The following is a 24,762-nucleotide window of genomic DNA, read 5'->3' as shown; positions in this document are numbered from 1 at the left end:
TCAAACTCCTGCATATACGCAAAAGGAAAATGAAATACAAAGGTTACATTTGGTGATCCATCATGTAATATTGAATTGAAAAAGCTTGTCCTTGTGTAATTCTCTGCTGAGGTTACAGTGGAAATACTCCAGGTAAGAGCTGATTAAGAGACTGATGAACACCTGATGGACACACTTCAACACTGATGCTGCCAACGAATCAAGAAGATGCCCACCAAGGTTTATCTGAAAATAGGTCATCATAATTTTATAATGGTAGAAATGTAAACCAGAATAAAGAAGCAATATAAAAACAATATATTGGTGTGTTTTCCTTTGGCTTTGAAAGACTCCATTTTGCAAATAGCAAAACACTGTGTACAGACATATAATATCGTGGCATGCCAAGGGTAGGGTGGACTTAACATGTAAGCCATCATCAGCAACCAAAGAGTCTGTAAAACGGAAGTTAAAATTGTTCCATGATTGAGTCCAGAAGATAAGTTGACAAAAGGATTGGCAACGAGCAGAGTAAAGGATATTGTCTGTAAGATCAAACAAAGATATCACTATCTCTTCAAAAAATAACCAAATAACACAGATTATTACGTCAGGACTCTACAAAAGTTACATTAATGTTGAGTTCAGATACCAATAAAGTGGCTTGTGACAGGGACTTTGTTTTGTTTGTTGGAAGCAAAATACCCCTGCCAATAAATTTGTATCCTATTGGTGGATCAGTTGAAATTATGTTTTTGTGATTTGAGGCAACCACTTATGCAAACGTTTAACAAAAGAGTGTCCTAACAACAAGACTGATGTAGTTATTGCGCAAATCCCTGTCACACTGTAAGAACCGCTCTAGTATACAATCAAACTTAAGGCTATAAATGTAGGTCAACGACGCTATAAAATTGGTAAAAAACCCAATGACACCGAGTAAACAACATGCACGTCGTATATAAAACTTTAAGATTTCAAACAAAAACTCAGCTGTCAAGTAAATAACAATATTGAAAAACATGAATTACGATCACGAACGTGTCTGGAAATATAACAGTAACTGTAAATGGTTAACACGTTACGCTACAGTACAGAACTTACGAATCTAAAGAAGGTCAGAACAACCAAAGGACGCTATCTAAATTCTAATTATCGAGATAATTTTAACCTAAGCGCATTGTTATAAGAAAATTTGTTGACAAATCAATGATAAGTCAATACTCGGAACCCAATGTTTGTCCAAAATAATCGAAATAATACGAATTTAGAAACTAATACAACTGCTTTGTTTTGAATCATGTTGGAGAATGGTGCAATTTCCGGTATAATTTAGTAGGTTACAAAGCAGTAAATAAATCTTTAATCAAAGGCTGCAAACCAGCCACGGTTATAACAGCGAGTAAGTACGCTTTAAATATAAATCAATTTATAACTTCTGCGTCTTATAAATTATATTTTGCCTATAGATTGCCTATAGATTACGCGATATGCCGGATGTTTTTTTTATGGACTTATTCACCCCCTATAACACTGGTTAAAGGGGTTTGTGTCATATGTATTCTGTCAAATATTAATTTTTGAAGAACATTAGCTATGTTTAACGGGTATTTCGGTACTTTAAACACGCTTCCAAACGCTTACGCGCTTACCGAAATCTAACCTGTTACTATCATTTCTTTCCGTAGTATCGGCCTTCTTAATGAATACATACGAATATTGGAAGTGAAAAAATACAAAAACACGCATGTGTTATATCCAATCTATAGGTAAATGTGTTTTCCTGTACATAACAACGAAAACTGCATTAAAATCGGCAACGTTTTGACAAAACAACTGGCTACAGCTCCCTGTAGTAATATGTTTAATGTACAATCGTCTCATAATATCGGCCCTTCTTATTGGTTGCTAAGATTTGTTCCTATGCGCATGCGATTGTTCTAATGTTATTACGTACAAAAGTGATATTAATAATATTAAACATTGCTTATGGGACATTTATCAATTATTGTAGTTGAACGTTCAGAACATCAAAACGGTGGAATCAATACGTTTACGCAAATGCCATTATTCCTTTTAGTTTACATTTACCCGTGATACAATTCATACGTAATATTGATTATATGACATGTTCTGTTTCTGAAATAAATTAATTTTATATAAGGGTGATTTTGGTAATTCTACACATTTAAACGTCCACTCGTACTTGTCAACACTTTATTTCCACGTTGAAAATGGAATAAATTAAATTCCTCTAAATTATCTATCTGGATACCGACTAACCGAGTTTCATTAACCTTATTTACACCGTTTCTTTATATTTCATTTCCTATGTTTTCCGACAGTGCAGAATTGATAGTAAAGCTTTTACATTTGAAACCCATGTGAATACAATATGAACACTCGCGAGTGATAAGCTTCTTAAACATTTCACGAATGTTTATACACATTCTGACCAAGAACGCACGTTTGAAGTTAATATTTCGTTTTCAAAGTACCGTCAAAGAGCAGCCGAGCTTATTACACGTATATGTCGTACCGCACTGACATATATTTATAACGAATCCGGAGTTATCGTTCATAACAGGTGCATTCCTGGTCTACGTCTTGCGGCAATATTTTTTCCTGTCCAACATATCCGGAATGATACCTGGACTGATATCTGGCGGTCTATGTTATCAAAGATGAGTAATTTGGAAGGATATGATTTCGATAAAACACGGATTATCGAGTCATTACGGTTCATTTAATATAATATCGGTTCTTATCAATTCTTATCAATGCTTTCCTGAAGTTTTGCAAGGTATTGTAAAAATGTTTGCTTCCTTCATGCCACCTACTCAAACCCCCAATTATTTGTATGGACCGTTCTAAAGCAGTGACCCCGTTTCGTATTGCATGTATAGCCTTTAATTTAACGACAATGCATCCTTCTCTTCTTCTTTCATAGGGAGGTTCCCGGTGAACTAATGCCATGTCGTTTGATAAATGCTTGCGAAGGGTGTGACGTATCAATCCCCAACGTCTCTGAAGGGTGTCCTTCAATGTTTGTTGGTTAGCTTGTCTTGCCAGCGGATCTTAAGAATATTCATGATAAAGTTAATGAAGACCTGGATTTTCTTCATTTAGGTGGCGGTGTTCTCCAGGTCTCTCCAGGTCTCTTCTCCAGAAAGTGGCATTGTATTGTCGGCAATATTGACAAGTCTTATCTTGGCAATAATGCCAATCGCGCTTAATTCAAGATTTTCTTCATCTTGTGGAATTCCGCTCTTGTTTTACCGATCATCCATAGGTTTTCACGATGCTGTGAAGCCTTCCACCTCTTCCAACGCTCACTTCAGACGGTGATTGGTGTTACGTTGGTTGCGCTGGTCTTGAACACCTTGCTCTTCCCTCTTCTGATGATGAGGCGTAATCTTATTGAGTAGTCCGCAATCATGCTGTTGTTTTCAAGCTTGTGTTTTTGGGTGTGATAGAAGAGCTGAATCGTTAGCAAAGCCGAGGTCGTCCAACTGTTTCAAGAATGTCCACTGGATTCCTTTTCGATTCCGCTCCGTCTATGTCTTCTTGACCAAGTCCATGGTCAGCAGGAACATAAAAAGCGGTAGTACGCAGCGTCGCCTCACCTCAGGTCTTACTTCAAAAGCGTCATTGAGCTGTCTATCGCAAACGATTCTGCAGGTCATCCCTTCATTACATGTCCTGATGATGCTGGTGATATTGTAAGGCCCTTTGTAGTGTTTAAGTAGTTTCAAGACGGACTTCGATGGCGAATGCTTTCTCATGCTCGATTGAGTTGACGTAGATGGATGGCTCCACTCCAGGTTTGCCCCAAAATGATGCGCAAGATTACATTCGTGATTCGTATCCGCTTTGGAAGCGGCTTATTTGTCACGGAGATGCGGTTCTAAGGAGCCTTTCATTCTGTTCAGCTGGATACGATAAAGCAATTTTTATGTGATGTGCTTATACTAAAGACTATATGAAACTTTGTATTCGTGTTGTTATCATTTGATATGTTGCGCTATAAATTGTGACCGTATGTTTAAATGCAATTAATCATCTCAGTAATTTATATCTCAAGTATTACAGACTGAAAACTTAAGATAAAATTTAAAGCGTATGGTTTGGACATATTTTATTTCAGAAAATTTACGATAAACAACTACACCAACTTGTTTAAATTGTATGTTGTCTTTCAACAATGTGGTGTCAAAGCTCGCAGAAACACATTTAAACATACGGTTATTACTAACACAATCACACAATGCAACGATATTTGTTTATGAGGGAAGTTGGGCAGTTTTATTGAGGTTTCCATGTTGGTATATTTCTTTCACGCCTTGGATATGCCTCCAGTCCCAACGAGCGAGCGTGGTACCATTTCAACACTCAACTACAATAGAATGTCGATGTATGATTCATGCTAAGAAAAAAGTTAATAAACAACACAAGACAACAAACGGCAAGAACAATTTTTTTTTTATTTGAACCATGCATCTTATAATACAATTACTTGTGATTGAATATGGCCTGTTGAAATTTCATAAGAAAATGATGACATGATTATCGATACGTGTTGGTTCAACAAAAGTTGAAAGACAAAATAAAACACATCCTGGAAAGTGTAATTTTGAAGGATTTTGCCTGAACTTAGTAAAATATCAATTGACCTGAGCAAAACTCAAACATGATCTGTAAGTCATGCATGTAGACTCAAACACCAAACTTAAGTTTAGTATCTTAAAGGGTTTTCGAAAAAAAAAAGTGTTATTAAAACAATTTTGAGGAAAGTTCAAGGCCCATAAATTCGTTAAAAATGAATGATACAAGAGTAAAACTTGATAAGTTAGTCATACTAGTAGACTCACAGGCCAACAAAATAATGTAAAAAATATAAAAGGTTGCGTTAAAGAACAACAGAAAATTGTGATTATAGAGTATATTTCTTAGGCCAATGTACATAATCTCGCCAATTATTAAATGGTCTGAACATTAGTCCAACATGATCTGTAAGTCATGTAGATTGACTCAAATACCAACATTAAGGCATATATCTGCAAGCGATTAGAAAAAAACCCTGAGGAAGCGAAATGTCGAACAGACAGACACTGTGATATGCCACTCTGCCGGGTGCTTAAAAAAACTTCAAACAATTTAACAGATATTTATGAACTTGGGAGCCACATTGAAAGCTAATAATTTTGTAACATTAAACTTCTTTGAACAAGCAATTTATATTGTTTACTTACTTTGTAGACAAGTGTCAGTCAGACAGTCATAGAAACTAGTAACCTCACATGCACATTTCTGAATTAGACACTTTGAACTGATCGTCTGACACTCAACATCTGCGGTACAAGAACTGTCGAAGGCCTTCTCTGAAATTTAACATTGGTGAAAATGTTGAGAACATGTTGTCAAATATCAGTACAGTTTAATTACATGGATACAGACACAAAATGTTAAAGTATATAGCTCCCTTTTCATTAAGCCTCCTTTCCTGTATATTCAGTCGCTAAAGACCTTAATTTACTTTTTATGCTTAATAAACAAAATGTCAAAACAAGTGAGACCTTAATCTTAAACGTTTACGTAATTCTAACAACCGACGTAAAGGCAGATGAATACGATGGGATATGTTTTCTTGGTAACAGTAGAACGTTTGAAAGGCAACCCAGTAACCTTTTAATCAATGTTTTATAGAAAAATACGTAAAGTTTAAGAGTTAATATAAACTTATTGACAATACTGTGTTCCAAAATAGTATTTTCTCAGACGAATATTTAAATACTAAACATTACAAAAAAATTACATGTTTAAAATGTTAGACTACAAATAATAAAGGTCAGTTTTACAAGACGTTCTAACTCTGGAATTCCAACTCCTAAATTAAAAAAAAATATGGCGTTGGCTTAATCTATAGGAAAGGCTGAAGCAATAGAAAAGAGCCTCATTGAATGGTATTATGCACTAACTTACATAAATGAATACTTTTTTTCTTAATATAATTAACATTTTTGTTTATTTGTTCTATAACTCAAATCAATGAAGTAATTTAGAAATAACTTTCTTTTAATAAAATCAATATAATGCAGTTATCTCTAAATCTAGTACACTAAATGTGTTTTCTTTTAATCGAGTCATTAAACTTCAGCTTTCTATAATCTGAATCTAATTTTCTTAATGCGTTATTCTTTTCATCATATAATTTGAAATCAGTTTTCTCTTTATGAAATCCTCTGATTTTGTTTTAAATAATCTATAAATTGCATTCTTCTCGTAATCATGTCATTTGAGTTGAGCTTCTAAGAATCAAATTAATTGAATTTATTTTTCCGTATCTATTTGACAAAATTAAGCAGTCTTTAAATAACTTCCGTATCTATTTGAGAAAATTAAGCAGTCTTTAAATAATTTCTGTATCTATTTGACACAATTTAGCAGTTTTTAAATAATTTCTGTATCTATTTGACAAAATTTAGCAGTTTTTAAATAATTTCTGTATCTATTTGACAAAATTAAGCAGTCTTTAAATACTTTCTGTATCTATTTGACAACATTTAGTAGTCTTTAAATAATTTCTGTATCTATTTGACACAATTTAGCAGTCTGTAAATAATTTCTGTATCTATTTGACACAATTTAGCAGTCTTTAAATAATTTCTGTATCTATTTGACACAGTTTAGCAGTCGTTAAATAATTACTGTATCTATTTGACACAATTTAGCAGTCTTTAAATAATTTCTGTATTTATTTGACACAATTTAGCAGTCTTTAAATGTCTGTATCTATTTGACACAATTCAGCAGTCTTTAAATAATTTCTGTATCTATTTGACACAATTTAGCAGTCTTTAAATAATTTATGTATCTATTTGACAAAATTTAGCAGTCTCTTAATACTGTTCGTAGTTATTTGACTAAATTTAGCAGTCTTTAAATAATTTTCGTATCTATTTGACTAAAGTGAGCAGTCTTTAAATAATTTTCTTATCTACTTGACTAAATCGAGCAGTCTATAAATCATACAACTATATTTAGTTTTCTCTTAAACTTATTGACATAGTGTATCTTAATCATAATCTAAATGTCTGAATTTCAAGAAAAACAATTATCAGGTAAGTTTTAATTACCAAATACCAGGACGTTCAAACACTCGTTAGCATTCTTTCCCATAAGACTTCTATGTAAACATGACATCGCCGAGAAAAAGCCATAAGTTTCCAGCACGTATCTTTTATGTAAGTGAAATAAATACTTACATAACAATACAGAATATTAGTTAATAACACAGTGTTTTTTGATAAAAAATATACACATACAAGATTTATTAAGAACAAAATAAAAATTCATTAAGTCATAGCATAAACCTTGCGACCTTGATTAGTAATCAATTAGTAAGAAATTGTTACACGATGACTAATCTTAAACAGATGAGGCATTTGGAGGTCTTGAATTAAATTGATTTTAAGAAGCTGCTGGATAGGCAACCGGTCATCTCAGAACATACCCCGAATGACGCACGAACATTCGACATCCCGATTTTTTTACTGTGGGTTAGTATTTTTTTTATCGCGCCAGACTTCCCTGGACGTTACCACGACTTATGTAATAGTATCTCGTTCACACAACGTATTTAGTCGTTCTCTTTCGAATGACTTTGTTTAATTTTATTATGCATCATCTTAAATCGAGGAATCTCTACAAAGACACTCTGGCGTGTGTTGCTCCCTTAAATTATGATTTAAGATTTAAATATGTTAACATGTGTGAGCGATTTTGGGAATACGCTAAACATGTGTAAATTATATACATGTATGTTGTTTAAATATGTATAAACACACATAACAACACTTAAAGCAATTTTAATATGGTATCGTTTGTATCTAGGCCGCATGTTAAAACTAATAGTCGACGAAGTTTTGTACGCTAATGGCGTCTTACTATGACGTAGTTTGTAAGCGACTATGTTTAACATAAGCTGTATATAAGAGCGTGATGCTCGCGTTGATCAATGAAGTTCAATAAAGATGATTGTAAAAAAACTATTATGCAACCTCCCCCCCCCCCCCTATCCATATGACGATATGTGTTTCACATGTTAAAGGTAAGAAAATCCGTAAATTTAACTATTAATGCTAATACAATTTAGTGTCAATTTTATACGAAAGGGAAAAAATGCGCGCAAAAATCATTCATTTCATAACTTACCTGTCAAAAAAGTAACTTCACTCGTGTTTCGTTTTCCGCTGTATCAAAGCATACATGGTAAACAGGATAAATGTTAAGGCATTGATTTGCATAATATTAAGTTTCTTAATTTGCATGTAAATAAGTTCAACGAATAACGCTGTTAAGAAATCTGTTTGGTTTGCAAAACGTAACTAATATTCACATTAGAAAGAACACGTGTTTGAAAAACAAATAGATCATATTGACTGCATGCTTATAGAAAATGGAAAAAGTAATGTCTGAATAATAGAAGAGCAAATCAATGTAATATCAAACTATTGTATTAAGATTGATAGATAGCAAAATATTACATTGAGCAGGGTACATTTTTGTTTTCAACTATATAACTTGTAACATGTGTAAAAAAACATTTGAACTTGTTACATTGTTTAAGCGCATTAAATCAACATTAGATACAATTTTGCATCGATGTTTCCCTTAACCATTTTGATAAACTTTCTTTACGTCTTTCGATATGAAAAAAACACCAATTGCGTCTTTTCTCTTATTCAGACGTTTACAATTTACAAGTCATATAAATGCAAAGCATAATAAACTTTACTTCAAACGCATGCATTAAAAAGTCATATCAATGCAAACCATTTATGGGCGAGCATATATTCAGTTCAATTGGAATACAGATCCAATTATAATGCGTTACAGAAGTGAATGCAACGATACGATACAAATTTAATTATTTTATTTATATGTATGCAGTTTCGAAATGAAGTACTTCTTCTTATTACCATCAGCCATATGAGCCAAATAAAGCTTTTTCATTTAAACAAGATCATAACTCGATATAAATTAAATGCATTTGTAACCTCTAAGCGAATTGCAAAATTGTATTTATACTGTAAAACAAAATATAAATCGATCATTCGCCCTTTAATTATATTTCACAAGATGTATCTAATTAATACAGTTTTTATACATCATTTTTTTAAGTTAAAATACATATTTTATACCCTAATTTTTCGGACAAACTTATTTGCCATAAAGGTAAATCCCGTTAAATTTTCGGTCAGTTGCATTTTTATCAGAAATAAACTTTTTTCTGTTAATCCGTCGACACGTCACACATGGATTTTGCAACCTAATAACGGTTATAAAAACTGGCAGATGAATCTGAGAATCACATGGACTGTTCAATCTGCTTTATTTGGGTACATATACATGTATATCGGTTATCTTTTTACTCTTAAACTAATGCGAGATCACATTTCGGAATAAACAACTTCTCCTAAATGCATTTGTTGCATTGTGTTTTGATGCTTTCACTTCAGAAACAATTTTATGATGTCAACTCGTACCAAATTTATTTTCTTATCAAAATAAGTGTTTCGTTCATAATAGTACAATCACAATTGAAGTATCTATAGCTATATGTTCCTGCTGAAGTATGACATATATTTTACCCCGCCAAGATTTCAAGTTGAAACGACAACGAAATTAAAATGTATACAGTTTGTATGGGTGAAAATTAAAAATTATTACCACAGTCTAGCGAAACTGATCATTTTACTATATGGTTCAAGCTTCTACTTTAGAATATCTATGTTACACAAAGTTAAACACAATGATTTTTTTTCAATTACATTGCAAACATGTCCTGCAACATTTAATACTAAACGATGTGGTAAAAATTCACTCTTTTATTTTAAGATGCGTTATGCATGGGAATATAGGCACATCAAGTGCATTAAGTATGTTGTTAGTCTGTCTCTAAATTTTCGGACCAGAATTTTGTTTATTTTTAAATGTCCAAAAAAAAAGACTGTTTATTTAAGCACTATAACAATGATCATTTGGCGTAAAGATAATTGAAAAACGTAAAGTATTGATTGATCGTTTGAATGACTTAATTCAAGAAAAACCATGTTATTGCAGTGTATCTTATAGACATGCGAGGAAAGACAATCAATACATGAATAGTCTATAAAATGCAGCTTGTGCATGATGGTCCTTTGATAATGGTTATCGTTTTCAACCAAATTAAGTATTAATAGGGTTAAAGTTTTAATACTGTGAAGTTAAATATACAGACTAATAATTCTTACAAAAGTGAACAATGGAATGTGTGACATTTAGGAAATCGCTAAAAAAATTGATAATATTGTCCGGCCATTGTATTTAGTTTTATGGAAATTTCTACTTATTAAATTGTTTTTCTGTAAGGCGTGAACTTGAAATGCATATGTGAATTTTTTACTTTCACATAGCTGGATGAGCATGAAAAGGAGGAGGACGACGATGCAGTATTTGCAATTATGACTGTATAAAGTAATAACGTACAAAAAAAAACGTACAATCTATGTCAAACATTACAAAATACACTTCGAAATAATGTATGATAACCGCACTCTTTAAAATCGATAATCATAGAACAACAGAAACTCAATACAATATTTCCATAAAACTTAATTGTATTTTCTATAAAAATTATAAGAAACATAACCGTTTAAACCAAAAAAAGCCACTTTCTGTACAATCGTAAACTATTTCAAGAATAATGTATTTAACGTTTTTAAACTCTGACTTTGTACAATAATTTATTATATACCTGTTTAATGCTTTTAACAAAATACAGGTTGTATCAATCGTTGAAATAAAAAATCCCGTATTACGCTACTCGCTGTTTCCAATTCCGTATTACCATACTAGCCGGACTACTTCGACCCATTTAATGACGTCACATTACACGCACCGAAAATAGAAATATTTTATATTACGAAATATATTACGTAGTACATCGTGTGACGTCATTTCTGTGACAAAACACAATAGTTTTATCTAAACTCTGTATGGACATGTAGGACGTGGTGTTTTTTTAGCAGTTAACTATGTGTTAAAAACGTATTTTGGAGTGTGTGTTTATCATGCACAAATGTATATTTCGATAGGAATACAATAAGATAGTGTGGTTTAAACTAAGTTTCGATAAAGACATGGGAGATAGAAGTGGAAATGCATATCGTTTAAACGTTTTTGTTATAAACATCGTCATCGGATTTAAGTTGACAACTTAATTGTTATTAAAATTGGATTTACGGTGGCATTAAGGTTAAGCGTGTCGGAAACCTGTGTTTTCCCGGTTCGAATGTTTACACGTTAATTTACATAAACTGTATTCATACGCGTCTTAAATAAACTATGGCGTACCGTTTTAGTCATGGTTTTGTCAGTTTTGTTAAAGTAAAAAATACATTTGTTAACTGTTTTCGTTAGTTGTTGTATATAATAAAAGGAATATTACGCTATTCAATCGTTTCAAGAGTTTTATCACTCTCGTGGCTTGTGCTATTTCGCATCACGCCTCTCGTGTGATACGTCATCACACAAGCCACTCGAGTGATACAAACTCTTGGAACAATTGACTAGCGTAATATTTCGTATGTACGCTGCTGTACTTGTTAACTTCTTGTTACTGTTATTTGTCGTGTTAATTAAGATATGGTAATTGTATGTGTGTGCATATGTGTGTGTATGTTTGTGTGTGTATGCGTGCCTGCGTGCAAGTGGGTGTATTTGAGAAAATGTAATCAACAAGCAATAAATATTCTAAATACTTTCTGTAAATAATCAATTGTTCCTTGAGACAATTTTAATATTGAAAGAGAAATTAATAATATAAAAGAAGTCATGTAATATGCCTGCTTTTTATGACACTTCTATTATACTGTTACAATAATCTTATGTCCGCCAAAGTCTTAATAATGTATTTATTTATTGTGTTAATTCAGTTATAATATTGTTATACCCATTATATATATTATATCAACAAATATATACTTGTTCTTATAATAATGTAAAAATGCATTATACCTACCATAGTTGTTCGAAGACCTCATTTAAAATAAGATTGCCATTGTTAAACTGTTTGCGTGACTTTGTATCAACGTGTTAATGAGTTGCCTTCGGAAAATAAAGATATTTATTATTATTATTATTATTTTTATTATTATTATTATTATTATTATTATAATTATTATAATTATTATTATTATTATTATTATTATTATCACAATTATTATGTAAGAGTTTGCATTACACCAAGATTCACAAATAAAACAAATATCATTTTTACCATATATATTAACACATTCAGCACTCTCTTTCTTGTCCCTCGTTAGCCCGTGAATGTTCCAGGAAATAACTGAAAGTTCATCTCCTGCGTAGTCCTATTGGCTCTCAGGTCGCCATCAATATACAGCGTATCATACACAATCCAGGCTCGCTTGCAATCTCTCTTGGCTTCCTGCATCTTTGAAACGAGACGCCGCCGTTTTTCCTGAATCTCAGGAGGATATTTTTCAAAAACATTGTAAGGCATGCATTTCCATTCCGGCCATTGACGCCTCACTACCTCATTATCTTTAAAGAAGGTAAATTTCGCAACGACTGAGCGCACCTTCCCTGTAACCGGATGCAACGGTGAAAGGTGGACACGCTCGAAGCTCATCGCATCGACTTTTTCCTTTACAATTTGCAGTTTCTCCTGCAGAAAGGCGCGCAGCTTGTTCTCAGTGACCGCCGGAGGTTCATTTTCGGTTGTGTTGTCCTCCTCGATACCGGTGAAGATCAGGTGGTTTCTCATAAATTGTGACTTTAGGTATGCCACATCTTCGCTTAACTGTTGTCTCCTCTTCTCCATCTCAGAAACACGTGAATCTAAGAGCCCAATACCTATATCTGCTGAATCGACTTTGTCTTCAAGTCGCGTTACCTTCTCCTTTGTGCGTTTGGCACGATCGTCAAGCGCTAATCAAATCTCGCCACATGCTCATATGTGTAACAAATTGTAAGGGGTAATATTAGGTAAAACGGTTTGAATGTATTTGTTTTGCAAAACTGTATTACTTTGTTTATTACAATATTGATACCAATTGCATAAGTAAAGAATCACATCAAGGTACGTTTTTATTATTTATTTTCGTACCAATCTTGCTTAATCTGAACTGTTTTTGTACCCTTTGTTAACATTCGAATATGATACAATTGTTACATGCATTTAAATATATTGTTACAAATTACTGGAATAACTACAAATGCGTCTACATATTGTGATTGACAAAGATTTCGAATTGAACAGTGACGGTAACATACGTCACTTGAAAATTGTTCTTAAAATATACTTTACCATTATTAGTTTTATTTTCTTTTTCAAATAAATTGCATGGACTCAATCTTAATAGCAATCAGAAAATTATGCTTAATTACACACACGTGTGAACCACTTCTAGGTATTTGAATGTTCCAGGGCAAGGATCTCCGTAAATGTCAATTCTCGCATAGAGCTCACACGTGTTGTTGCCGTTGCACAGTCCCTGTACGATGCTAGTGGATCCTGGAGACGTGCAGTTCTTATTCTCGACACTATGTGATGGACAGATGCAATTGCCTCGAGTGCGCCCGAACACTCCAGAGGTCACGTTCAGGACCTTCCCGGCGGGACATGACAGGGACGCGTTTTGCCACTCACAGATGATAACGCTGTTCAGTGCTTAAACATAAAATACGTTAAATAACATGAATGTAATGTTTATTATATTTGTACCATAAGTCAAATGTTTGTTGTGCAATGTGGAAAAAGATGTCTGGCACAGTTACATTTGTAGGTCGATCTTACGTTCATAGTAACTTCTGCATGATCATGAAACAACTTTTGTAATAAATGCATGCCAAAGATGAAGTGGCAGAGACCAGCAATTATACACTATGAGCATAAGCTCCAAAATGAAGCCTGCGGTACCCAAAATGGACGTGTCCTCATATGGTTTGTATCTAAAACAAAAAAATACGTTTTAATCTTGTAAGCACAGTTTCGCATCCTGGTTTGCTGGTGAATATTGTTTTTCTATTACTTATTTAGATTCACATTCATTCACATACACATAACAATGACTAAGTGTTTACTCACTTGGTAGGCAAGTGTCAGTCTGTGAGTCATGGAAGCGTGAAGCCTCACAGGTACATATCTGGTTAAGGCACTTTGCATCAGTCGTCTTGCACTCTGAGTCAGCGGTACAAGAACTGTTGAAGGCTTTCTCTGAAATATGATATTGTTGAGAAAAGGATGTCAATTTCCATAATTTCTAAAACGACACGAATGCAGAACCCAACTGTGCACATCATTCGATTCTTTCAAAATACGAATTTTACGGGACTTTTTCATGAAGTTCAGTCAAGTTGAGGAAAAAAATGAGGAATAGTTTATTAACTGTGCACACAAGCATCAGCCTGAGAGTCATGGAAAAGTGTCAAATCACATGTACATTTCTGATTTAGGCACTTTGAAAAAGATGAATGGCATTCTACATCAGCGGTACAAACACTGTTTAAGGTGTTTTTTTAAAATTCATTTTAACATTTGTAAGTCGATCTTACAGTCATAGTAGCTTCTGAATTATCATTAAGCAAGAAGTTAAATACATGCATCCCAAAAAAATAAAATTCTCAGAGATCAGCAATTTCCCACCATGGGCACAAGCTCTTAAATGCAGTTTGGAGTACCCTAAATAGACCTGTTCTGATATGATTTAAATATAAAAAGGCCGTTTCAATATTGTAAGCAAATGTTTTGCATACTTATTTGCTTGTGAATATTGTATTGTCATTAGTTATTTCGTTTGACATTCATTCACATACACATATTTTCACATACAATGACTAAGTGTTTACTAACTTGGTAGACAAGTGTCAGTCTGTAAGTCACGGAAACGTGTAGCCTCACAGGTACATTTCTGGTTGAGGCACTTTGCATAAGTTGTCTGGCACTCTGAGTCAGCGGTACAAGCACTGCCGAAGGCTTTCTCTGTAATTGCATGGTTACATTTGACTTAGATCCATAACCAGCCTGATCGCAAGAATCGAGTATATGAACATATTTTCTCACTCTTGGCTATTACATATATTTGAACTAGACCTGTTATATGTAATATATAGTAAATGTCTTATAATGATAACAGTTATGAAATTCGTTACGACAATGTATTTCAGAAAGATCCCGTTAACGCCGATTCCGACATTCTAACTCGTACTAGTTGCAAAATCGGAATTGTGTCTTTGCGACGCGAGAATAAAACGGAGCATAAAGGTTAAAATTTGCGAATGAGTTTTCTACTGTACAGGCGAAACAAATGTTATTATATAAAAAACTTTTCTTCGATTTTCTTCTGTCATGTCTTATTAACTTCTATTATAGCTTTGTATTTGTTAACGTTACATCTAGTATGACGGTGTTCAGTAAGATCATATATACTCGCTTTAATGCACTTTGGACGATTGAATTAGACATAAACAAAATCTATATATCCCATAATTTTAAATGGTGTATTTTTGTGACAAGTGATTTTTTATATTTTTTTATTCCAGTGAAGATAAGATTTATGCTACAACTGGACGTGTAAGGTCTCCGTACTTACTTGTTAAACCAACAATTGTAACTGTAAACGTGTCGGTAAGTGTGGTTGTACCATCGGATACGCTGAAACAAGATTACACAAGAGAACATAAAAGATTATAGGCCTACAACGAAAGTTGTAAAGTAATTTCTTGAAGTAATGTTTGCTGTAATATACTGTTCACGTCGTTAAGTACGATAGATTAAAATAACATTTTTGGTAGAGTTGCAACGTCAGATCATTTACTAGTACTAGTATTTGGTTACAAGTATGTATGTCATGGACACGTTATACAAGTAAAACTGTTTGATAAGATGAATATATATTAATTAAGGATTATTTTTTTGACAAAGGAAGCATGAACACGTGAAAGCTAATGGTGGAACAATTAAAAACTTACCGCACGGTCAGGGTATAACTCGAGTAGCCGTTGGTTCGAATGACAAGCTCATTACAATATATTCTATGCCCGACCAAAGTAAACTGCCCGTCAGGATTCTGACTCACCAAGCTATTAAACAAAATGCAACAACGCTGTTCATGAAGATAAAACATGGCTATGTCGATGCAAATGTCAAATAAAAAATAGCCATACTCCTTTAATATTTCCGAAATATAAAATTTCAAACAAGAAACACAATTAAAAACTAGAAAAATTACGCGGCAGGGGCCGACGCGTATCCCCAAGCTGAATAGATGTTATATTAAAATTTGGTTACGAACAAAAACTTGGTTACGAACAAAATTTGGGAAGGAAAAAAATGTGGGGACGAAAACAAAATTTTGGGCACAAGAAAGATTTCGGTACGAAAAAAAAATTAGGTACGAAAAATGTTGGGTACGAACAAAAAGGGATAAGATAAAAATGTTGGTTACGAAAAAAAATTGGGTACGAAAAAAAATTTGGGTACGAAAAAAATGTGTTTACGAACAAAGTTGGGAACAAAAAAAAAAATGACTACGAAAACAACGAAAACAATGTGGGTACGAAAAAACATTGGGTACGAAAAAAAAATAGGTAGGAAAAAATGTGGGCACCAAAAAAATGGGAACGAACAAAAAGTTTGGGTACGAACAAAAAATGATACCAAAAAATTGGGTACGAAAAAAGAATGGGTAGGAAAAAATGTGGGTACCAAAAAAATGGGTACGTAAAAAAGTTTGGGTACGAACTACAAAATTTATACAAAAAAAATTGGGTACCAATTAAAATTCGGTACAGGAAATTAGGGTGCGTAAAAAAAGGGGGTACGGGAAGATATTATTCGGTGAATAAGTGAAGATGTTATGTTCAAACAATATTTTGGGTGGGCTCGGTGGGACACTATCTCCTCCTACACTATGAGCACTAGAACCTTGAAACTTACACACATGGTAACTGTTCTAAAATGTGCGACGTTGCACTATATGGAATTTTGATATGACCCCTGGGTCAAAAGTTATTAGCATGTGCGTCGCATGTTGTATGTAAAATGAGTTTTTTTAACCCATTGTACCCATTTTTTTCCCTATAACTTTTGACATAGGTGTAAGACCAAAATTCTGTCGCCGTCACCGTCACACATGTGCTCATAGCTACTATGTGTGTAAGTTTCAAGGTTCTAGTGCTTAAAGTGTAGGGGTAGATAGTGGTCAGGACAGACGGACAAATATCGGAGATCAATACAATATCCCAACGCGTTTAAAAGCGAGGGGGTAGCAAGTTGATATCTGTTCATACAAAACCATGTGACAATAACACTAGTCCTATTTTGGATAAAAGCCTGACTTGTGCTATTTGGTGATGCCCATGGAGTACAGTTCATTATATTTTTAATTCCTTTTATTTCGCCAATAAAGTTTGTTCTGTGTTCCGTGTGTGTCACTTATTGTCAATCTTTGTCTACCACTGCTTTAAAGGGGCGAGATAACGAAACGGAAAAAAAGTAATTCACAATCCGATTATTCGATATCACGATGAGAGAGAGCGAGATAATGATGCGAGAGTGAGATACGAATATAATTAAACGGCATCGTAATATTTTCTCTTTGCATCGTGTTTTCGCGGTATCGTCCCTGTGTATTCATAGGTAGAACTATGTAACAAGTTGCGAGCTCACGATATCTTGCATCTGGGTTCGTAATCTCGACTTAGCGTAGGTCGAGAACGCGTGATCGCGATATGATCTTCAAAACCTCACCTTCCGGTTGCATATTCGCAGACATGTCATTTTCTCACTTTATTGACTCTCAGTATTGAACATATATAGTGTAACTCCGCACTGTGTTTGTATACTCAAAAGAAAAGATAAATTAGATGCATCAATCGCACTATGGGGATATTTGTTTAAGGTGCTAATGTTAATAACAAATGCGACTAAATACTACATTTAAGGCCCCTTGACATTTTTTTAAATACCCCTACAACGAAATTGCTTTATTCGTATGTATTTTTTATGAGAAATATTAGCAAAAATCTATACTACAGCCCGTTTAATATGTACTGTATTCATATTGTGGTAATGTGGGCGTTGGCCGGATAATATTATGTTTAAACGGATCTTATTTGTATCTTGTTCTAGTAAGCAACATCCGAATTAGTTTGTTTCATTGTCAGTTTGCAATGTTTTAAGTTTTTGCTGTGCATATTTTTATATATAAAACATATTGCGCGTGTGTTTAGAGTTGATCAATTGCAATGTCCAAAAGGAGCAGTTAGTATGCAGTTAAATGTTTTAGTATTCTCTGTTTCTAGACCCATGCTAAGTCGAGATCACAAGAACACCATGCGAGAAGGCAATATTCATAACGTGATTTGGCATCGTTGCTTCTTTTTCTTGCATTATAATGTCGCATTATATCTTTTTTTATGACACGAAACTTCAATGTTAATATCGTGTACTCGCATCGTATTTCTTCTTTTCGAACTTTGAATAAACAAGGACAAGAACTGGAAAACACAATGCAAAACGCGAGATTATGCTGCGAATACTAGTAAGTATTCCGCGTTCTCGCGTCGTGCTATCGTGCTTTAGCATCGTGCTCTCGCGTTCTCGCTTATGTAATCCAGAGGTTGGCAAAGTTCAAAATTCTTTAGAACTTCTGTAACCAAACGTGCACAAGTAACATGACAAAACTGAAATACAGCCGACAAGCCTTGTCTTAAATGTACGGTGGCATAGAGGTGACATTCACTCCTCTTTTGTTAAATTGCACTCCTCTTTTTTCTATCTCGTGGCCACGAGTTTGCTCTGTCGTGGCCACGAGATACTAAAAAGAGGAGTGCAAAACTAAAAAAAAGAGGAGTGCAATTAAAAAAAGAGCGGTGCAGTAAATAAAGGAAGGGTGCATTAAAAAAAGAGGAGAGAATTTCGAGATCTCGAGATCCCGACTTAGCTAACTCGTGGCCCCGAGCTAGTCAGCCAATCAAATGCTATCTTGTTACCTTTAATTAATCAGCCAATGAAAACGTCCTAAAGGCAAGGCTCTGATATAACATAACATACTACTATTAGTACTTCCATTACTACTGCTACTGCTGCTGTTGTTGTTGTTGCTGCTGCTACTACTGCTTCTACTACTACTACTACTACTACTACGACGACTACTACTACTACTACTACTACTACTACTACTACTACTACTACTACTACTACTACTACTACTACTACTACTAATACTACTACTACCACTACTACTACTACTACTACTACTACTAATACTACTACTACTACTACTACTACTACTACTACTGCTACTACTACTACTACTACTACTACACTAAGTCGTGGCCACGAGGTAGAAAAAAGAGGAGTGCAATTTAAAAAAAAGAGGAGTAAATGTCACCTCTTTCCCACCGTATAAATGACCCTTATTGAGTGAATGTTTTACAATTTAGAAGAGTTATGTGTTCGACATTATCATTTTGATTGCTTAGTGCATGTATTTGTGACGTGTGATAATAGCAAATAACGTTAAACATTACAAAGAGTGCACGAAAGATGCATTTTGTTGCATTATTTAAAATGGTCTGATACTTTGCACTGGTGGTGTCTTCATTAAAGCATGTACGCGAGCGGTGCTAATAAAAGATTGCATCAAAATGATGTATGCAAACTATTCCTAAATGTCAAGGGGAATATTGGAAAGCAATTATCTATTTGTTTTACCTGTATTGTAATGTCCCTTCGGCGTTGTTTATATTCAAACTAGTAACAGAATTAAAGCATGGCCCCGATAGAGTTAAATCTACTCTAGGTGATCGGGATGAAGGGGGTCCATTCCATGTCATGGCTCCGTCTACCCGAATATCTAAAACTATTTTTAATTGAACGAATTAAGAAAATAAATCCAATATGATCGATAGGAAAAAATATTTATAATAGATTAACAAAATTATTGTTTTTTATTACTGATGTTTCAACTAGTACAAACTCTGAATTCTAATCATGTACACCTTTAAATATCAGATAGACAGAAAAGAAGATATTTTTTTAAGTGTGTGTATCGTCGGTTAAAACTTTATTTTTTAATTACCAACATAACAAGTACAAATACAAACGGAAAAGGTTTAAAATAGCATAATCTCAGTGTACATTCATTTGCGTAGAGTCTGAAAATAAACATGACTGCAGCTATACACCTGAATTGCGTATATACATGGGGTCATTTTATTTTGATCATTTAGAAAGGGACCTGGATGTCCGGTATCTGTATCATTTGTAAGTTCAACAAAATCAGGTCGGAACATAGTTGTCTCGTTCCAATTACTTAGACGATACTCTGTATTACCTAAAAGCTTGATGTACGCAAAATATATGTCGATTTAAAAGATCGAATTTAGAAAACTCTGCTTGAAACTTTGGCGATTTTTGTCCGAAAGTATGTAATAATTGTTAGTTTAAAAAGATTCTATATCAAGCGAAATGAAAAAGAAAAGTGTTACCTAAAACAAGTACGCAAGACATCCAAAGGCGATGGATCGTCATTCCTGAAATTCTAGATATAAAGGGAAAGAATGTGAAATAATTCAGTATATATTATCCTTCAATTCAGAGGTCAATCAATTTAAGGTAACACTAAAAGGATATACATGTTTCTTCCACGAAATTACAATTCTCTTGAATACAAATACCCTCGGCACTGAAATATCGACAAAGCCCAGTTAAGGGATTTACCCCCCCCCCCCCACCGAAACGTTCACCTGTCAACTTAATCCCTAATTGCAAGAGTTTTAAGTATATGTATTGTATTTGGAGTGCGAGAGAAATATTGCCTTTTTTCTATGCAATTAACATCAATAATGTTTCAAACAAGTTGCTAAAACATGATCGGAAGTGTTGAAAGGGATAAAAGGCGAGTTTCCATACCTGTTTACCAGTTTTTACCACTATTTACCTAAAAAAAGAATGTATCTTTTTTTTTAATCATAGAAAACACTTAAAAGGCTGGTCCCTGATTATCTGTTTATATTCATTATTTTGCGATCATGAAAAAGAATCTTCGTCTTTCATGTACTAAAAGAGCGAAATGTCATATCAATCCGAATTGTTGAAATCCCTAAGCATGGTATTTCACTGTTACACATGATATATCCTCTATCTTGCGTTTGCAGTACTCGGATTGCATTTGTTTCAACAGAGGGATATGTAACTTTAAATAACATCTTAAAGGGCCTTTTCACAGATTTTGGCATGGGTTGAAGTTTATCTTTAAATGTTTAATATTGATAAATGCAAACATAGGACATAGGATCTAAACAACTCCAGTAAAAAAAAGAATAAAATATAGGAAATAAAAATATTAAAATCCACAACTGGGCTCGAACCAATGCCAACAGGAGTAAAACTAAATCGCTTAGATCACTCGGCCATCCGTGCTCATAAATAAAATTATGTATTTTATAATCAATATAAGCAATCCGTGTAGTGTCACAAAATATAACGTCAACACCAGAAGTCTCCAAATTATTCAATCGTTTTGCGTTGCAACGCTTTATAATTTTCAGGTTTTCAAACCGTCAAAGGATGCATAGAATGTATATATTAGAGCATTGTAAATGCCCAGTATTACTGTTTCCTCACAAATATCCTAACTACAACGAAAAGTTGCTATTCTGAAATTATTTTTCTTCAATGTTGTCAATTTACCAAAACGTAAAGCATTAAGCATTCAAATATTCAGTAAGTCACAACCAAATAAGGTAAAATTTAAAACAGTTATAATCAGTTCGTCTATATAACCTCTATGTTATTAAATATAAAACAATTAATATACTTGCGGACATATTTTTTAAGTATTACAAGTTTTCAATTGTAAGGACGCACCGTACGATATTTGTAAATTGTGTATGCTACATATCTCTGCGAATGTTCGGTTGACCCGCCCGCTACACTGCTTATGCACATCATAACGTCTGAATAATGATAGCTTGCTTAAAAAATATAGAAATGTTACCAGAAATAAGAATATAATCCAAAACGCACTATTATTTAATGCTTCCCTCACTATTGCTATGTCAAACTATTATTGAAGACTTTACATTTAAATTACAGGGTGATTGCAGGAGCAATTAAGTGAACGAATCACCAAATAGTACATAATTTGAAGCGTGCTCCACCATAAAATATGCGTTTGATCTTTTGGTATTCGTTTGCCGGTGTGCAAATGAAATTGCAATCCAGTGAATCGTGTTGATTTTATCGCTATTCGACGTGATTCAATTTATTCTAAACAACACGATGTTTGTTCAAAAAGAATGAACTGTCCTGAAGCAATGCGCAAATATATAGTTAACTATATTCCCATAAGACGTGTTATACTCTTTTCGTCATAATCAACTGTGTAGTAATCACCAACATGTATCATGCTTTTTATGGAATATATATAGTTCATATCCTTAAAGGGACTTTTTCCCAGACTTTTGCATATATTGAAGTTAATCATTAAATGCTTCATATTGATACATGTACAAATTGGATCTAATGAAAGTTCAGGGAAATCCACAAGAATAAAATTAGATAAGGGAAAATGCAACCCTGATCTGGGCTCGAACCCCTGACCACTGGAGTAAAAGTCACTAAGACCACTCGGCCATCCGTCCTCATGCAACGAGTGATGTATTTTATACTTTATATAAGCAATCCACGTAGTATCACAAACATCAATAACAACAGAACTCTCCAAATTATTCAATCGTTTCGAGTTGCAACGGTTTATAATTTTAAGGTTTTAAAATCGTCAAAAGATGCATTTATAGATGATTTAGAGCATGGTAAATGTTAAGTATAACTGTCTCTTCACAAATAGCACAACTACAGCGAAAATTTACGAATCTGAACGATTTATTAATATTGTCAATTTACCAAAACGTGAAAAGGGTTTAATGTAATACTTCAAAGTGAATTTTCATTATAAATGGAACACGTGATTCAATATGCGACAGAAAATATAATTTATTCTATAACACGAACACCACTTATCTTATATTCAAATCATATTTTGAATATTGAAAAGCGTGGTCGAGTAGAGCAATTATGATATAACATGAAAATAACGAGGATATCCGATAAACTGTCTTCGAAATACTTTTAATCTTTTGTAATAATATATTAAAACAATAGAATACAGTCTTGTTCATCATATAAGTTATTGTTACTGTTATTTGCATGCGTGTTTATAGCAAACATAAAACGTTTATACGAAAAATATAATAATTTAGGGTCTTGGTTTGAAAGTTGTTCACTTCAGTTAAAAATTATACTAATTTGAGTATTGCATAGAAACAAATTTTCCCCAAAATTAGTTAAACTTATAAAACTCGCCCGTCAAAATAATCTTCTCTAGATCTATTAATTATCTGATTTATGTGTGAGTGCGACTTGTTCATCAAAGTATTTTAATGCGGACTGCGCAGGCTTTTCTGGGATCCTTGAATGGTCCTTCTACCAGTGTTTCATAATATTTTCGATAAATTTGAAAATATGGCGGCCATGGGCGCGATCATTTTCCTTACACTGATATGACTATATTGATAAATTTCAGAATATTCTTGTCAAAAAGGTCTACATGTATTTAAAAAAAACACACAATTTTGCAGATATGATCCTTGGTTATCCGTTTCCCTTTGTTGCTATAATTATTCCGATCCGTTGAAAAAAAGTTTCCAGGTATGATTCTACTTTTCTTAATGATGCCCTATATTTATAACTTTTGAAAGAGATCTGGGTATTATCTCAATATATATTATTCTATGGCCATCTGCATCTTACGCCTCTTGCGTCTAAATCCTGCACTTAAAGCGTTCCCAATACGTGTGTGTAGTACATATCTTTACTATAATTAGTAACAAAATGATGTCGCGGGCGGCCCGCTATTCGTATCTAAACTCTTCTGTACATTAGATTGATGTCTATTTCTGAGTAGCTAGAACAGGATTTATCAAACAGAAAAATTATAGTAAAAGACAAACTTACCTCGATGAAAACTATAATTCGATGCTTAGCCTATAATAATAAAATGATACGCTGTGCTTATTTTCCGTTTAATATTTATTTAAACTCACACTTTATTTAAACGATTGTATCGCATGCAATAAACATGTAACAGCTGTCACAAATAACACGATTTACGAAATCGAATGACTTTACAGAGGAATAATATAATATAATAATACAAACACACAAACCGAAATACGTATTGGATTCGTTCGATGCTTTAATAACCAATATTTAAGTTTTAAACATCCGAATTGTTATCCCTAAAATCCAGAGAGTCCAGCTAAACTTTTGTGTTTCGTCACAAAAATTGCGTCACATGAGATACGTCATTAATTGCGTAATCAATGGAAAAAAAAGTACGGAAAGCTGGTTTGTAATACATTTTAGTAAACGAACAAAATAGTATGATCAAATTATGAAATATAACGATAACACACGGCAGAGCTTGGCCGGACGTCAATAATCGGCCGTAGCTGCATAATGGCCCTCGGTCCAAAGGCCCTCGTGTAATTGTGTCGGCAGCGGGCCGATTATAAAAGTCCGGCCCAGTTTTGCCGTGTAGTATTGTCTTTGTAATATGATTTGCTCTGGCGGGCGTATCTTCACGACAACGACCCCCTGAATCATCTGTATTTTTAGTTCATTGGCTTTGGCAAATGAACTATATT

General features: G+C 33.7%; 1 protein-coding gene across 2 annotated transcripts; it reads right to left on the bottom strand.

Annotated features, from left to right (window-relative positions):
• Positions 1-13,121: 13,121 nt before the first annotated feature.
• Positions 13,122-24,356, bottom strand: LOC127856479 (L-rhamnose-binding lectin CSL1-like). Of its 2 annotated transcripts, none has more exons than XM_052392697.1 (8): positions 24,283-24,356; positions 20,542-20,594; positions 19,766-19,913; positions 16,018-16,128; positions 15,639-15,700; positions 14,900-15,028; positions 14,135-14,263; positions 13,122-13,717 (listed from the first exon to the last, which is right to left on the bottom strand). In XM_052392697.1, exons 2-8 carry the CDS (start codon positions 20,582-20,584, stop codon positions 13,431-13,433), a joined length of 909 nt encoding a protein of 302 aa, XP_052248657.1. In that variant the 5' UTR covers positions 20,585-20,594; positions 24,283-24,356; the 3' UTR covers positions 13,122-13,430. The 2 variants fall into 2 exon arrangements, with proteins under 2 accessions (XP_052248657.1, XP_052248658.1); XM_052392698.1 differs by lacking the exon at positions 24,283-24,356 and adding an exon at positions 22,053-22,127.
• Positions 24,357-24,762: the final 406 nt, after the last annotated feature.

Source organism: Dreissena polymorpha, chromosome 13 (assembly GCF_020536995.1).
Source record: "Dreissena polymorpha isolate Duluth1 chromosome 13, UMN_Dpol_1.0, whole genome shotgun sequence".
Lineage (NCBI taxonomy): Eukaryota > Metazoa > Mollusca > Bivalvia > Myida > Dreissenidae > Dreissena > Dreissena polymorpha.
This window is presented reverse-complemented; position numbering and strand designations above follow the sequence as displayed.

Bases quoted from the DNA above. Each gene is read 5' to 3' on its own strand.
- LOC127856479 (XM_052392697.1), bottom strand. From the start codon at position 20,584: ATGACGATCCATCGCCTTTGGATGTCTTGCGTACTTGTTTTAG. The intron at 14,264-14,899 runs GTTAGTAAACAC...ATCATATTTCAG, and splicing joins GACTGACACTTGTCTACCAA to AGAAAGCCTTCAACAGTTCT. The intron at 13,718-14,134 runs GTGAGTAAACAC...TTTATGTTTAAG, and splicing joins GACTGACACTTGCCTACCAA to CACTGAACAGCGTTATCATC.